General features: G+C 42.2%; 1 protein-coding gene across 7 annotated transcripts in view; it reads right to left on the bottom strand.

Moving 5' to 3' along the window:
- Positions 1-16,956, bottom strand: part of spag9a (sperm associated antigen 9a) — an 84,555-nt gene that overhangs the window by 37,145 nt on the left and 30,454 nt on the right. For 4 of the 7 annotated variants that reach the window (XM_084329853.1, XM_084329854.1, XM_084329856.1 and 1 more), the window contains 9 exons: positions 15,763-15,892; positions 11,876-11,969; positions 11,487-11,608; positions 9,558-9,569; positions 6,840-6,897; positions 5,607-5,759; positions 4,619-4,670; positions 4,173-4,303; positions 3,713-3,769 (listed from right to left, as the gene is read on the bottom strand). In XM_084329853.1, the coding sequence (XP_084185979.1) occupies positions 3,713-3,769; positions 4,173-4,303; positions 4,619-4,670; positions 5,607-5,759; positions 6,840-6,897; positions 9,558-9,569; positions 11,487-11,608; positions 11,876-11,969; positions 15,763-15,892 (809 nt within the window). The remainder of the gene's footprint in view (positions 1-3,712; positions 3,770-4,172; positions 4,304-4,618; positions 4,671-5,606; positions 5,760-6,839; positions 6,898-9,557; positions 9,570-11,486; positions 11,609-11,875; positions 11,970-15,762; positions 15,893-16,956) is intronic. The other 3 variants (XM_084329855.1, XM_084329859.1, XM_084329858.1) reach the window with 1 other exon arrangement.

Raw genomic sequence — 16,956 nt, 5'->3', positions numbered from 1 at the left:
TCCTATTGGCTCCCCATTGCTGCACGAATCCGCTTCAAGGCCCTCGACCTAGCATACCGTGCGGCAAAGGGAACCGCTCCCGCCTACCTCCGGTCAATGGTCTCTAACTACACACCCTCAAGACCCCTACGCTCTGCATCTTCTGGCCGCCTCAGACCTACTCCTATCCAAGCTCCGGGAGGGTCATCAAAGAGAAGTCGCCTATTCTCAGTCCTTGCCCCACAATGGTGGAATGAACTACCCACCCCAGTTAGGACAGCCGAATCACGTCCAATCTTTCGCCGTCAACTAAAGACGCACTTCTTCAACCATTATCTGAATTAAAAAAAAGAAAAAAAAAAAAAAATCGAACCCTAACTAACCGTACTGTCATGCACTTGTCCTAATAAACTAACCTACACTGTAGCACTCAACACTTTGATGAACATTGTTGCTCAGCTGATAGAGTTGTGCCCTTCCTGATGGCTTGTCGTACAGAACTTGTAAGTCGCTTTGGATAAAAGCGTCAGCTAAATGACTAAATGTAAATGTAAATGTATTGGCTCAGAGAAGTCCCATGTCGCCACCAACAAGGAAATGAAGACATGTCAATCTATTTTTTCCCTTCCTTTCAACAAACATATTCTGCCAGATGATTTCCAAAAAAATAAAAAAATCCAAAACATATTAAATTTTAACATTTTTTTTTTTTTTTGCAGTCAGGCCACTGAACTTAGACGCAGGCCAGGACAGTGTTTCTAGTTGCAGCAGTGCAATAGTTAGATAACCTAGCTGGGGAACAACCAGGAGATCACTGCAACTCACACAAGTTGGAGAACTATCTCTCTCTCTCTCTCTCTTGCTCTCACACACACACACAAAAGGAGCCGCATGCGATTGGTGGAGGCGGGACCCTTACAAAAAACTGTTGTTGCTAATCATTGACACATGCTAGCCTGTAATAATCCCCCCCAGAAAAATCTACTTTGCATTTGATATATTGCAAATATATGCCATCACACACACTGGCATTTAAAGGGTTAGAATTATAAAATTAATATGTGGTGTTATGATCAGGGCTGAAGTTGAATAAAATATTGTATTATTTTCAATCTGACATTACAAAAAAACTGAAAATCCATCAAAATCAGTGTTGTTGCTAATCATACATATATATGCTAGCCTGTTTTTTAACAATAATTTGTGATGCCATCACAAACACTGGCATTTAAAGGATACAAATAAAAAAATGCCTGCACCAGAATGCAGGAAATGAAGTCTTTGTAACAAAAAATGTCCTGGTGGGGGACCCCCAGACCCCCTGCTTAAAAAGTGGCCTGACTGGGGCTATATTTTGCACTATATTTCCTGGCCTGAATGATTTCCCCAGTCCGGCCCTGGTTAAAAGCCAATGCTTATTAGTGTGTGTCCGTTTGAACGTGTGCATGTTTCAACCATAAATTTCCATTTATAAAAATAAAATAAAAAATTTATTCAAAATTTTTTTTTTACCTCCTATAATAGTGGGGGTTGCGGCTCTCTGACCCCGTTATTTTTGGGTCGCGGCCTGAAAAGTTTGGGAACCCCTGAGCTAATGGACTATTTTCGAGGCGAGCTGAAAGTCACCTCAAACTAGTCTACCCTCTCCCTCTTGAACTGGTCTCGGGGGCAGACTGAGCAGCAAACACAGGGTGACACAGCAGGCAGGACACACTGTACGGGTGGGGGTCACGTCTGAGTGCTTTGTGACAAGAGGAACCGATACAAGGAAAGAGAACATCGTCAATGATGAGACACATCTATGGTTGTAACCATAGATACTGTATATAACTTGTTATAACATATAGACGGTTTCAAAGTGACAACGATAACGTTCGAAAAGGGACGTTTATTTCCTGTTGCAATGTTTGCTAATCCAATAGTTGACAGGAAACACATTTGCATCCAAACTGTTCCCTAGCAACACAATTCCAGTGAAACCGTCTACATCTATGGTTGTAACCAATAGCAACAGAGGGTCACTCAGTACTGCATCACTGGGGCACATGATAGTATGGCTGTCCTCTGTAACAAAAAAATAAACGTACATCCCATTTATTTGACAAATGTTTCCTTCATTACTGGGCCTTTTGCAACTAAATGCAACCATGCAGAAGGCCCTCTTTAAAAGGACCATGCCAGTCTCATTTAGACCATTACCAGAGATCTGTCTTTAACAAATGTTGTGTTTCTACTAGAAGCCCTGCAGGTCAAACTTCCACATTCAGTTGGGTGCGCTTGTTATTAACTCCTGGGTGATCCCCGTGGCTGTGCGAATTTACATTACTTTGTGGTGTGACAGCAGACACACCACAAACCGCCTGGGCCGGTCCATTATACCGGCAGCCATCAGGCTCTACAACAAAGGACTTGGGCGGCCGGATCTGCTGCCAGAACTATCACTGTCACAACTCGGGACTTAAGAACTAGAGACTAACGTCACCGTACTGACTATCTTGTATTTTGCACTAGAGACTAATATCACTGGACTCGCATCACTGGACTATTTTGTGTTTGTACTTTTTTTATATTATATTGTATTTGTATCTATACTGTACCTATAGTGTATATAGGACTTGAAGCTATGCTTCCCCCACCCTGTACACCGCCCCCCCCCCCCATGCTGTTTTGACACCCGAATTTCCCCAAGGGGATCAATAAAGGATCATCTTATCTTATTAGCAGTGATCTGAACAAGGGTAAATTACCTACGCCTAGCAACTTTCAAGTTTCATGGAGCAGATGTCCACCCCTTTTCAACCTCAGTGTAATAAGCTGAGATCTACCTACACTTTATACACCTGTGAACACAACATTAGTTACAGACAGGGACCATCTCTGGTGATGGCGGGCAGTAAAAAAAAAATAAAAAAAGTTCCTTTAAAATCTAGTGTTTGTCTACAGCAAAAAGCATTATGTGTGAATATTATTGTGACGCCAAAGATGCACTTATCATTTTTTCCAGGAACTAACTCATTCAGCAGGAAAGAAAGCATGAACACAGACTAACGGGGGACTATATTAAATATGGCTGCCCCCATGTTATGATGTCAGTCCTCTTAATTTAACTCACAATGCAAAGCATTTAACGCATCCTATTTTGCTGTTAGCTTGTGTTAGCACCAAAATTAGCTACCAAAAATCTGCACTAATGTCAGCTACCAAATGTTGCAGCTAGCTACTTGTTAATCAAAGACCATCTTAGCACTAGCTATTTTTGGTAGCTGACATAGCAGCTGTAATTTGTGGTAGCAAATGTTAAAATGCCTGCCAACAGCGAAAGGTGATGTTAGACACTTTGCATTGTGGGATAGACGAGACAATGTTTTGATCACATCCAACATGGAGGCAGCTATACTTAATACAGTCCCCCATTGACCAAACAGGACGCTTATGACCAACTAGTTGACTAATCACCTAAGTGGGGACAGCCTTACCAGAGAGGGGTTGGCAGGAATGGGGAGGGTGGAGTTTTGGGGAAGGGGCTTAATAAACGGTCTTTACCTAATGCTGCCAGTGTGCCAAATCAATAGCGCGTACCGAAAACAAAGAGAAAGAAGTGGATATTTAAGAACTCTGGAGCCAATAGGGAGAATGTGATGAAAATATCCAAAACCCACTTTTTTTTGTAAGGATGGAAAATGAACAGAAACCAAAAGCATCAACTGACAATACTATGATGGAGGGTACTTACAATTGCCAGATGCTGGATTTCTTCTTCTCTGTAAGAGAAGGGTTTTCCCTCGAGGCCCTGAGGAAGAGAATATAAAAACGACATCACGTTAATTGTCGTCCATTTCAACATTCTCGGGTGAAGGCAAAGCACTGGGCACCCTGCTCTATACTGCCCTCCATTCAAGCAGACATTTAAAAGGAGGAGATTTTGGGAGATTATTGACCTATTAAGATTAATTTGGTACATTGTTTGAAAAGACATCCTTAGCCCAGGGATTGTTTCTCATCCTCTCGGTACCGCTTCTTTCCAGTTCTATTTCAATGAAGGGTGAACAATGGACTGTTTTTATATAATGCGCTGACTTAGCCGTTTGATGCTATTTGTATGTGATGATATCATCCTATACATATTTTCTTCCTGTGGTACTTGAGTCCTATTTCATCCCTCCCTCCCTCTCTCCCTCCCTCCATCTCCTTACCGTATCATTTCCGTCCAGCGTACAGCCTCCTGCAGCTCCATCAGCCTCTCTTTGTACTGGTTCCTCTCCATCAGCACCCTGGCCATCTCCACCCTGGTGAAGCGCTTCCTCTGGGCCGTGGGCACGTCACTCTGAGGCGGCACACACACACGCACACACACAAAATGAGGCACTTCATAATGATTTGACTTATAGGATATGAAACTGGATGATGGTCGAGCACATCCACATTATAGAGATCTTCTCTAATTGGACAACATAAACATTTTTAAACGGGCCCAAGTGTAAAAGTTCCCATTGCAATGTTTGCTAATACAACAGCCGAGTGGGAAATAAACTAGGGTCAGAGCTGTTCCCATAGCAACAGATCTCTTTTGAAAGGTTCTATCACTAAAACAAAGGGACTGTCTGCAGTGTTGACAACCCCTGAAGAATTCTGTACTCACATCTTCTTCATCTTTAGACTTCTGCTTTACTTCCTCCACCTCCACTCGCACTCTGAAAAATGGACCATTCGTTCATATTGACAATAACCAAATGTATCAACTCCAATACCTGCTCCCATTCTCTCAGATCCTGTATTTATGACAACACTATTAAATGTTAGTTACTATTCCTACTACTACTTCTGCTGCTACTACTACTGTACTATTCATACTACTACTGCTTCTGCTACTAATGTACTATTCCTACTACTGTACTATTCCTACTACTACTGCTGCTACTACTGTACTATTCCTACTACTACGGCTGCTACTACTGTACTATTCCTACTACTACTACTGCTGCTACTACTGCACTATTCCTACTACTACTGCTGCTACTACTGTACTATTCCTACTACTACTGCTACTACTGTACTATTCCTACTACTACTGCTGCTACTACTGCACTATTCCTACTACTACTGCTGCTACTACTGTACTATTCCTACTACTACTGCTGCTACTACTGTACTATTCCTACTACTACTACTGCTACTACTGTACTATTCCTACTACTACTGCTGCTACTACTGCACTATTCCTACTACTACTGCTGCTACTACTGTACTATTCCTACTACTACTGCTGCTACTACTGTACTATTCCTACTACTACTACTGCTGCTACTACTGCACTATTCCTACTACTACTACTACTGCTGTATTATTCATACTACTACTGCTGCTGCTACTACTACTGTATTATTCATACTACTACTACTACTACTGCTGCTGATACTGTACTATTCCTACTACTGCACTATTCCTACTACTACTGTTGTTACTACTGTACTATTTCTACTACTACTGCACCATTCCTGCTACTCCTACTACTGTACTATTCCTGCTACTCCTACTACTATCACTACACTACTACTACTATTACTTGTACTACTACTATGACTCCTACTCCTATGTCTATGACACTACTGCCCCTACCCCTGACTCACCTCTTGAGCTCCTCCTCCATGTCCCTGTGCTTGTCCTCCAGCTTGCTCCTGGCCTGCAGCGTAGCCTCCAGCTCCCCCTGCAGCACCTCCTTCTCACAGGTCAAGTCGTCCACGCGCGCGATCAGGTCATTCTTCACCACGTTCAGGGCATTCCTACAACACGCGAAGGGAGAGTTGTTGTGCGTGTGTTTGTACAAAGCTGTTGATGTGTGTTTCGTCTACGCAGCAGGCACTGTATGACGCATACCTTTCCGACATGTAATATTTATGTATTTATATATTTTTTAAATAATTTGCTACATGTGTTTTTTGTTTATTTGAATGGTTATTTTTTGTTTATTTATTGTTTATTAATTGTTTAAATGTTCAATTCAATTCAAAACACGATTTCTTAAGGACAAATTAGCTATCTCCCACTTTTCTTGATCCTCCAATCACAACTGTTGCTTCCCTCGGCCAACTACTAAAGTGTGTGCGAGGAAAGCAACAGTTGTGATTGGAGGATCAAGAAAAGAGGGCAGGGCTTGAGATAGGTCAATCGTGTCATCTCATGAGGCCTCATTTGACCATGCGCATAATGATGCCTGTGGCTGGTATGTTTGTCTATTCTTTTTTTTTTTATTTATTATCTTTTTCTCAATCCTTTTTCTGTTTTTCTCCCATCCCAATGTTAGTCGTTATGCCAATTCCCAATCCCAGTCGTTGCGCACTCTACCCCCTACCGTCGGTCTGGAGGGCGGAGACTATCACATGCTTCCTCCGACACATGTGCAGCCAGTCCACCGCTTCTTTTCACCTGGCAGCGCGGACTCTCACTGGGAGAGTGTAACGTGTGGAAGGTTCACACTACCTCCCCCAGATCATTCCCTCGCTGTGCAGGCGCCCCGACCGAACTGTAGGAGTCGCTGTTTACAACGACTAGGACCCACCCCACCGGCTTTCCCCCCCGCTGACACTGCCAATTGTGTCAGTATGGACGGCCGACCAAGCCGGAGGTACCGCAGCTGGATTCGATCACACTGTCTCTGCGGTGGTAGACAGACGCTTAGTCCGCTGCGCTACCCGGCCGCCCATGTTTGTTTATTCTACCAGTGGCAGGCAGAGTAGTATCACCAATTCCCATTTATAGGCAGCAGTGGTATCAGCCACTGTGTTTCCCTCCCTGTGCTGTATCAATACATGTGAAACTACAGTGACAACAACTGGTGTGTAGGAGAATAGCTGGTCTCTTACTTTGTTTCCAGCAGCTGCGTGTTCTCCTGAATGAGATTCTCCACCTCACGGCCCATACCTGAACAGAGGTTAGTACGGTGTTGGCATTTTATATGATTTATATGAACACCCAAATAAGATCACTTGAGCACAAACAACTGGAGAGGGGACTACGTGAGCACTACATGGAGATAGAAGATGCACCACTGTAGATTATTCTTAGTTTTTTGTTTCTTTTTATATAAAATAAGATGGGATGTGAAATATCCTGGAAGTGAGATATTTGATCAAGGTTCACAACACAGGAACGACAGACACAGAACAGAACCACACAGAGCACGACACATGACTGACCGGAGAAGGATGGAGAGAGCAGGTGAGGTCTTACCAAGCAAACTAAGGTCTGAGAAAACCATGCAATCCAAGTCAGGCAGAAAGAAAGGAAGAAAGAGAGAGAGAGAGGTGGAGAGAGTGTGAGAGAGGAAAGACTGAACCAATGGAAGAGGCAGAGCTAAACATTTCACTGTTTGGCTCTATGAGCGATGAGGGACGGGAGCTGGCTGGGGATCTGAGGCCAGCTAGATACAGCAGGGGCAACAATAACAACACAAAATGTAGGGCTGTCAATCGATTAAAATATGTAATCGTGATTAATCGCACGATTGTCCATAGTTAACTGATTAATCGCAAATTTTTTATCTATTCTAAATATACCTTAAAGGGATATATGAAGTGTTTAAATACTCTTATCAACATGGGAGTGGACAGATATGCTTGCTTTATGCAAATGTATGTTTATCAAATAAAATAAATAACCAAAATGACAAATATTGTCCAGAAAAACAAAGGTACAGCATTTAGCATAAAATAAATATGCTGCAAATAATCGGAACATGGCAAAGCCCACTATGCAACAACATATTGACCTGCTAAATGTAACATTACTCAGTAATATGAGTACTCGCACAATGTAGTGTCCAACTTTACTCTTATAACGGTTCACTATCTGTCCGTTATTGTCTGTCCGTTAATGTTGCACCGAAAACAACCAAATAAAATGTCTTGTATGTAAAAACGACTTAGCAATAAAGACCTTTCTGATTCTGATTCTAAAACATCCCCTGTTTTCTTAAACATTAAAAAAAGATTATATTTATAATGTTGGATAATCTTTATAATGTTGGAAACCAAAAGCATAAGAGTAACGCTGTAAATGATGCAGTGTTTCCCACACGTAGATTTATTTGTGGTGATCCACCGCAATATCAGACAGACCCACCACAAATATACTGTATTTGCCAATAACATATTCACAGTGCGTCTTATGGGGTACGTACAGTAGAGTCTTACTCACTGCTGATGAGGGGCCCCACGATATTATGTTATCATGATACTAGAGTCACGATATGATGTTATCTCACGATACTAAAGTCACGATATGTTATCACGATACTAAAGTTACGCTATGATGTTATCACAATACTAAATTGACGATATGATGTTATCACGATACTAGTGTCACAGTATGCTGTTATCACAATACTAAAGTCACGATATGCTGTTATCACGATACTAAAGTCCCGATATGATGTTATCATGCTACTGGAGTCACGATATGATGTTATCGCAATACTAGAGTCACAATATATTATCACGATCCTGGCATCCCGATATGATGTTATCACAATACTAGCGTCACAATATGCTATTATCACGATACTAGGGTCACACTATGATATTATCACGATACTAGTCACGGTATGATGTTATCACGATACTAGTCACAATATGTTATCACGATACTATAGTCACAATATGATGTCATCACGCTACTAGAGTCACAATATAATCTTATCATGATACTAGAGTCACAATATGATGTTATCACGATACTAGAGTCGCAATATGATGTTATCACGATACTAGTCACAATATGATATTATCACGATACTATCGTCACAATATGCTATTATCACGATACTAGAGTGCCGATATGATGTTATCACGATACTAGTCACAATATGGTATTATCACGATACTAGAGTCACGATATGATATCACGATACTAGAGTCACCATATAGTAATGTCGCAATATTGTGATTCATTACCCTTTTTCAACTGCAAATTATTACTTGGTTAACATCTGCAATAAAAAAAGATATACCGTACATCATCTGTTTTATCTAATAAGATAAGGTTTTTAGTCTGTTCACCTCATTCCAAACATTTTTATTGCAAAAAATGGGATTGCCAAGCAAAGAAAAATACAATAAATAAATTTATAAAATATTGATACTTGGCGTCACTGTATCGATACAGTATCCATCTATTGCAATATATTGTTGTGTACATTTCTTGCCGACTATGTGTTTCTAACGCACCCCAGTCAGACACCACCACAGATAACCTAACAACCGGTGGGAAATGCATGTAATGCATCATTCATTTCAAGAAGTGTAATCAATAAAAAAAATTATATATAAGACACTTTTTGAATTTTGTCTCAACATTTGCGCAACTGTGAGCTGTGAGGAGTTGGAGTCAAAATGAGCTACTACATGAGCTATAGTGTAAGCTGTGCACCGTATATAAGCAGACAGCCAACCGCCATGAAACAGAGCAGAGACGCAGCTATGAGCTATAGAGATGAGAAGGCATGGGAGACAGTAGTGAGTAGAGGGCACAGGGAAATCATAGGAGAAACGTTTGGCTAAGGAGAGGTTTGAGGTCATACACACCGGAATACTCCACTGGGATTAGGTACAAAAGCCAAGAGGATAGGACACAGGAGAGAGAGAGGTGGGGTTAGCATGGATATGGAGCTAACAGCATGTATCAGAATAACAGCAACAGTGAGGGTTAGCGTTACGGCTTAGTGGACACCTCGTGCTACAGAGTAATAGAATAGTAGTAGCCAACCAGTGCCAACATTGCAGGTAAGTTAAATAACACTTTCATTTGCTTAAGAATTTCCAAAAAACAATGTTTGCCTTGAAAATTTGCAGAGAAATGACAAGAATTAGTTTGTTTTGATGTAATCCACTTGGATTTACTCAAACAGCAGGGTAAGTAAGTTATGTACGATTAGGCAATTACTGATAGTTGTACTGTGATATTGTACTAAAACAATCACTTTAAACAAAATGTCACTTTAAAAAATAGAAAGTCACTTTAAAGGAAGGAGGTACTGTATAGCATAGTTTACCGTAATTTTCGGACTATAAGCTGCACCTTTTCCCCCCATTTTTCGACCCTGCGGCTTATATAACGGTGCGGCTTATATGTGACTCGACGTGACCAAACCCGAAAATGTAAAAATCGAAATATTGCTTTTTTGACTGCATTGAAATGTTATTTATCTGTTCCCTTATTTGCTAAACGTAATACAACTTGTAAATGAGTTAATTCTTGTTATTTGTCCAACAGTATTGTGTCCCAATGCTGGTGGGAAGACTGTAATTAAACATTAAAACACCTGCGGCTTATAGTCCAGTGCGTCTTATATATGTACACATCATTCAATTTAGCTGCTGCGGCTTATATTCAGGTGCGGCTTATAGTGCGAAAATTACGGTAGATACTTTAAGAGTTAAAGAGTTAAAATTGTAAATTGTATATTGTATAGTAGTGTATATAGGAACCAGTTTCTCAGGAACTTAGCATGTCTTTTTTTACCATGCATATCTTGTGTCTTACCTATTTTATTTTTTCTATGCCTATTTTATTATTGTATTTTGCACAATCAATGCAGGCCTGACCACCCGCATTTCACTGTATGCCCTGGTATGTATGTGACAAATAAACCTCTTGATTCTTGATTCCATGCACAAATTATATCTTAAAATTCCGGTAGCTAACTTGCTATCTAATGATTGACATTGGCAATCATATTAGACAATCAAAGACAATCATATTAGAAGTAAGCTATGAATGAATTACTTAAATGGACAACGTGAAATTGCATTACATTTTCTGAGCTTAAATGAAGAAGAGGAAATATAACTTCAGTTACACTTTTTTACCATGGGGCACTATAACAACTGTATTTTGTTACTTGTACCACTATAACACAAGTGTATTTTCTTTTACTTGTACCACTATAACACACGTGTATGTTGTTACTTGTACCACTACTGTATAACACAAGTGTATTTTGTTACTTGTACCACTACTGTATAACACAAGTGTATTTTGTTACTTGTACCACTACTGTATAACACAAGTGTATTTTGTTACTTGTACCACTATAACGCAAGTGTATTTTGTTACTTGTACCACTATAACACAAGTGTATTTTGTTACTTGTACCACTACTGTATAACACAAGTGTATTTTGTTACTTGCACCACTATAACACAAGTGTATTTTGTTACTTGTACCACTATAACACAAGTGTATTTTGTTACTTGTACCACTATAACACAAGTGTATTTTGTTACTTGTACCACTACTGTATAACACAAGTGTATTTTGTTACTTGTACCACTACTGTATAACACAAGTGTATTTTGTTACTTGTACCACTATAATACAAGTGTATTTTGTTACTTGTACCACTATAACACAAGTGTATTTTGTTACTTGTACCACTATAACACAAGTGTATTTTGTTACTTGTACTACTATAACACAAGTGTATTTTGTTACTTGTAGGATTGTGTTCTTACCCAGCAGGTCTGCCCCTTCATCCACATCCCCTATGAGTCCTGTGCCCGCAGACGACAGCTCCTCAAACAGGGATTCTGTGTTGCGATCAAACGCCATGTTCTCAATGCCTTTGGTCGGGGTGCTGGAAGTGTAAGAGTCATTAGTGATAAGATCCTTGTATTAGTACTCACCACAACATTGACGTTTGACAGCATGATGGCTACAATACATTACTAGGCTCAAATGTTATACACAGACATTTTGCTCATGTTCTGTGATTTTGTAAATTAATAAATTCAATTCTACCAGGTTATTTGTAATATTAGAATCCTTTACAGATTTCCGTGGATTTCTCATCATAATTCTTCCTCTGTGGATTCCATGTGGGCCTAGACATTACTTGTGCTACCTGGATGCCTTGTATCCACTGAGACCCATGTCCAGTTCTGGGGTGGACTCAATGATGTCCTGCACATCGGAGCTCTCGTCATTCTCAGGCAAGCCTAAAAGGAACCGGGACATGTGTCAGGCGACATGAGACATAATGAGAAAAGAATCATGAGTTGGGTCAGAATGTCACCAGGACCTAACAACCAAAACGTCACGTCAAGTCAGTAAACTAGTCAAATCATTGGCTTCATCAGACCAATACATGCACAGCTCTAAGATTGGATCATATTTATCACATTTGACTGTAAAATGTTTTTGTTTGCAAATGTAAAATTGCAAATGGCAGGTACCTCTGCCCTCTGTATTATACCTCTGTATTCCAACCCATATTCCAGCCCTCTGACCAGTATACTTGATCCAATGCACTGACTCATATACCTGAATGTAATATTTGGGCTTCTATACAGTAGGTCACAGAATAGAGGAGCTGAAACCTTCAAAATGAAGCTTTTTTCTGAGGTACAGTGGAACTTTCTTTAGAGCCAGTGAATATCTGTCAAACTGGTCTGACCTGGTCAGCGGGGAGAAAAGGTTCATGTTGGACCCAACTCGCCCCACTTTGGGGTTAAAAGTACAAAATGCACTTTAAAAGAGATGTTGGCACTTCAAATCACACAGATCGTAACTTGATATGACCATTGAAGGGCTGCTCGGTCCTTAGAATCACAAAAGAAACACAAGTTTCAAAAGAAAACAGGTTAAGGACGGCAGCTTGGTCCATTCAATGAACTTTACACATTTCAGAGGTACACCTCTTTCCTCCTTGGTGTGTCCTGAGGAAGCTACACCTCCTTGGTGTGTCCTGAGGAAGCTACACCTGCTTGGTGTGCCCTGAGGAAGCTACACCTCCTTGGTGTGTCCTGAGGAAGCTACACCTGCTTGGTGTGCCCTGAGGAAGCTACACCTCCTTGGTGTGTCCTGAGGAAGCTACACCTCCTTGGTGTGTCCTGAGGAAGCTACACCTCTTTCCTCCTTGGTGTGTCCTGAGGAAGCTACACCTCCTTGGTGTGTCCTGAGGAAGCTACACCTCTTTCCTCCTTGGTGTGCCCTGAGGAACCTACACCTCCTTGGTGTGTCTTGAGGAAGCTACACCTCCTTCAAGTTTCAAGTTTCTTTAATAGTTGTCATATAGAAGTACAGAATACTTTTATACAAAATGCTTCTTACTGTTACGCTCCAGAGACTGTGCTAGACAAGATAAGTATGAAATAACATAGTATAGCATGTAAATTAGAAGTATAAATTAGAAGTAAAAATGAGGTCACAGTGTTCAGTATCAGTATAGACATATGTACAATGTTCGATGCAGAATAGACGTAACTGAGTTACCATTAATATACAATGCAGTGTACTAATATACAATATTATATAGTGCAGAAATGGGATGAGGTACAATTTAGGTACAATTTACCGTAAGGTGTACGAGTTGTAGTGCAAATCCTTTATCAATAAATATAAAGTGTGTTTAGGTGATCTAAAGTGTGGAGAGTGGATGCTGCAGTGTGTTGTTTGTTTAAAGTGAGTGTGTGCGTGTGGATGTGTGTGCTGTGTGCATTTGATGGTTGTTGCATAGTGTTCACTGTTCGTTGAGCAGCCTGATGGCCTGGGGATAGAAACTTCTTCTGAGTCTTTCTGTGCTCGCCTTGAGACTCCAGTATCGCTTGCCTGACCGCAGCAGTTCAAAGAGGCAGTTGTTCGGGTGGCTGGAGTCCTTGATGATTCTCTTAGCCTTACCCCTGCACCGCTTGTTGTAAGTGTTCTGGAGGGTGGGGAGCCCCCCTCCAATTGTGCGTTCGGCTGAACGTGTCACTCTTTGTAGTCTGCTTCGGTCTTGTGCAGTGCTATTCCCAAACCAGGAGGTGATGTTGCCAGTCAGGATGCTCTCTATTGTACATGAGTAGAAGTTCTTAAGGATCTTCTGACTGACTTGGAACTTCCTTAGGCGCCTGAGGAAGTAGAGGCGTTGTCGTGCCTTCTTCACAACACTGTCAATGTGTGTGGTCCATGTCAAGTCCTCGGATATGTGGGCTCCGAGGTACTTAAAGCTGTTCACTTTCTCAACCGGTGCCCCGTCGATGCTGAGGGGGCTGTAGTCCTTGACCCCCGACCTCCTGAAGTCCACAATCATCTCCTTTGTTTTGCTGACGTTCAGGGAGAGGCTGTTCTCCTGGCACCATCCCGCCAGGACCTTGACCTCTTCCAGGTAGGCCCTCTCGTCGTTTGCAGAGATCAGGCCCACCACTACTGTGTCGTCAGCAAATTTGATGATTGTGTTGTTACTCCGCTGAGCCACACAGTCGTGTGTGTACAGGGAGTAGAGGAGGGGACTCAGAACACAGCCCTGGGGGGCCCCTATGTTGAGGGTGATGGATGAGGAGGTGCAGTTGCCTGCTCTCACCACCTGGGGTCTGCCCGTCAGGAAGTCCAAGACCCACTGGCAGAGGTCATAGTTCAAGCCCAGGTCCCTGAGCTTGGCTATGAGTTTGGAGGGGACTATGGTATTGAATGCCGAGCTGTAGTCGATGAATAGCATTCTCACATAGTTCCCCTTCCTCTTGTCCAGGTGTGATGCTGCTGTGTGCAGCACATGGGCTATGGCGTCCTCCGTGGACCTGTTGGGGCGGTATGCAAATTGCAGGGGGTCCAGGTTGATGGGGAGGGAGGAGCAGATGTAGATCTTTACTAGCTTCTCAAAGCACTTCATGGCTATGGAGGTGAGAGCTACAGGGCGGTAGTCGTTGAGGCAAGCAGGCTTGGATTTTTTAGGTACAGGGATGATAGTGGACTTCTTCAGGCAGGTGGGGATGACAGCCTGTTCTAAGGACAGGTTAAATATGTCAGTGAATACCGGGGCCAGTTGGTCAGCACAGACTTTTAGGGCGCGGCCGGGGATGCCGTCCGGTCCTGCTGCCTTCCTGATATTCACTTTTTTTAAAGGTCCGCCTCACCTCATGCTCTGTTACCCTGAACACTGAGTCTCCTTCAGCAGACCCCCCCCCCCCCCCCCCATTGCCGTGGCTTGTAGGCTGGTGTTGTTATTACCAGCCTCAAACCTCGCATAGAAGGTATTGAGATCATTTGCTAAGGAGATGTCACTGTTCAGTTTGAGGGAGGTGCCTTTGTAGTCTGTCATCGTTTTGATGCCCTGCCACATAGCTCTGGAGTCAGCCTGTTCAAACTGGAGTTCAATTTTATCCCTGTAGCGCCGTTTTGCCTCTATTACTGTCCTCCTTACGTTGTATCGCGCCACCTTGTGATCATTCATGTTGCCTGCCACCAGGCCGTCGTTGTATGCTGTGGTGCGCGCTTTCAGAGCTTCACGGACGGATTTGTCTACCCAGGGTTTTTGATTTGGGTAAACTTTAATTGTGGTAGTGGGGATTGTTTCTTCCACCAAAGTACGGACAAAGTCCAGCACTGTCTCCGTGTAGACATTAATGTTATCTGTGTCGCGGAACACGCTCCAGTCTGTGCACTCAAGCGCAGCCTTGTGCCCTGAGGAACCTACACCTCCTTGGTGTGTCCTGAGGAAGCTACACCACTTTGGTGTGCCCTGAGGAAGCTACACCTCCTTGGTGTGCCCTGAGGAAGCTACACCTCCTTGGTGTGCCCTGAGGAACCTACACCTCCTTGGTGTGCCCTGAGGAAGCTACACCTCCTTGGTGTGCCCTGAGGAACCTACACCTCCTTTTTCCTAGGAAGCTACACCTCAGAAATGTTGAAGTTGTACCTCCTAAATGCGTTGGCATAATAAAAGTTCATTGAAGGGATGAAGTTGTCGTCCTCAACCTTTTTTTCTCCCTTTGAATCGAAGTTAAATAGACAACCTCATGGTGATCGACCTACCAACGGATATAGACCTGGTCCCTGGCGCCGCCTGCACCTCCGTGCTCTTACGGTTACCACCCTCTCTCATGGGGTCTGACCCCGTGGTGGGCCTGGGCGACTTGGAGCCGCTCACATCTGACAGCTCGTCCTGCAAAGACAACCGGCTGGTTAACCGCAGTGGTGACGAAGACTTTTGGGGTCAACGGTCAACCTTGACACCAACCTCAACCCCAAAAGGGAAACAGGGCAGAGATGAGGAAATAGGAACGATGCCAGAAGCACACACTGGGACGCTACAGCACAAACAATGAGGAAACAACACTGTAATGGGAACAGCGAGACACAGAACATCTGAGCTAGGCAGGCTAACATTAAGTTGGAAAGACAACACAGCAAAACAAAGTCTGAAGACACAAAACAACACTGCAAAAGACAGCAGACTAGAGCCCGATTTCCTCCTACCACCTCACTTATGGTAAGAGCAGCATTATTATAGTAGAAATCATCATTAAATTCAGCTTTTGAGTTATGTAATTCTTTTTTCTGGTTCACAGTAGAAAGATATATCCTTATTTGTACAAAAAGATTAAAAAAGGACCATACCAGTCTAAATATGGGTTTTAGCTTATCTACTAATCAGCAGACATAGCTTACATTATCCCTGAGCATTTTCGTGGGCATAGCTTCCTTTTTTCCCTGTTCATGCTAACAAATTAGTATCCCTTTAGAAACATGTCCCTCTCTCTCTCTCTCTCTCTCTCTTTCTGCACGTGTACTTCCTTGTTTGCGTTCACAAACTCACCTTCTGGTATCGCTTTCTTTGAAAAGAGGCGACCAATTTTTTAGCATGACCAGGGATACATTTAATCTAGGTTCATCACCATGCCGGTATGGTCCTTTAAAACTATTATGTCAATATGACATCAATGTGTTGGCCATCAAAAGACCGTCATCAAACTGAACAACAAGGACTACTTTTCTTCTGGAATTGGCTACAGATATATTTTGGTTGCAGCTTGGCAGGTTTGGGGTTTTTTCTTCAAAAAAATTGGGAGCTCAGCTAAATATTAGAGACAGAAATAGCAGACTTCAAAAAGACAACAAACACAACATTAGAGACAGAAATAGCAGACTCCAAAAAGACACTACAGACAAAATATTAGAGACAGAAATAGCTAGGGGTGGAACAGTTCACAAAAATCATGGTTCGGT

Source organism: Notolepis coatsorum, assembly GCF_963971535.1.
Source record: "Notolepis coatsorum genome assembly, chromosome: 14".
Taxonomy (NCBI): Eukaryota; Metazoa; Chordata; class Actinopteri; order Aulopiformes; family Paralepididae; genus Notolepis; species Notolepis coatsorum.
Note: the sequence above shows the minus strand (reverse complement) of the source record. Positions and strands in the feature narration are given on the sequence as shown.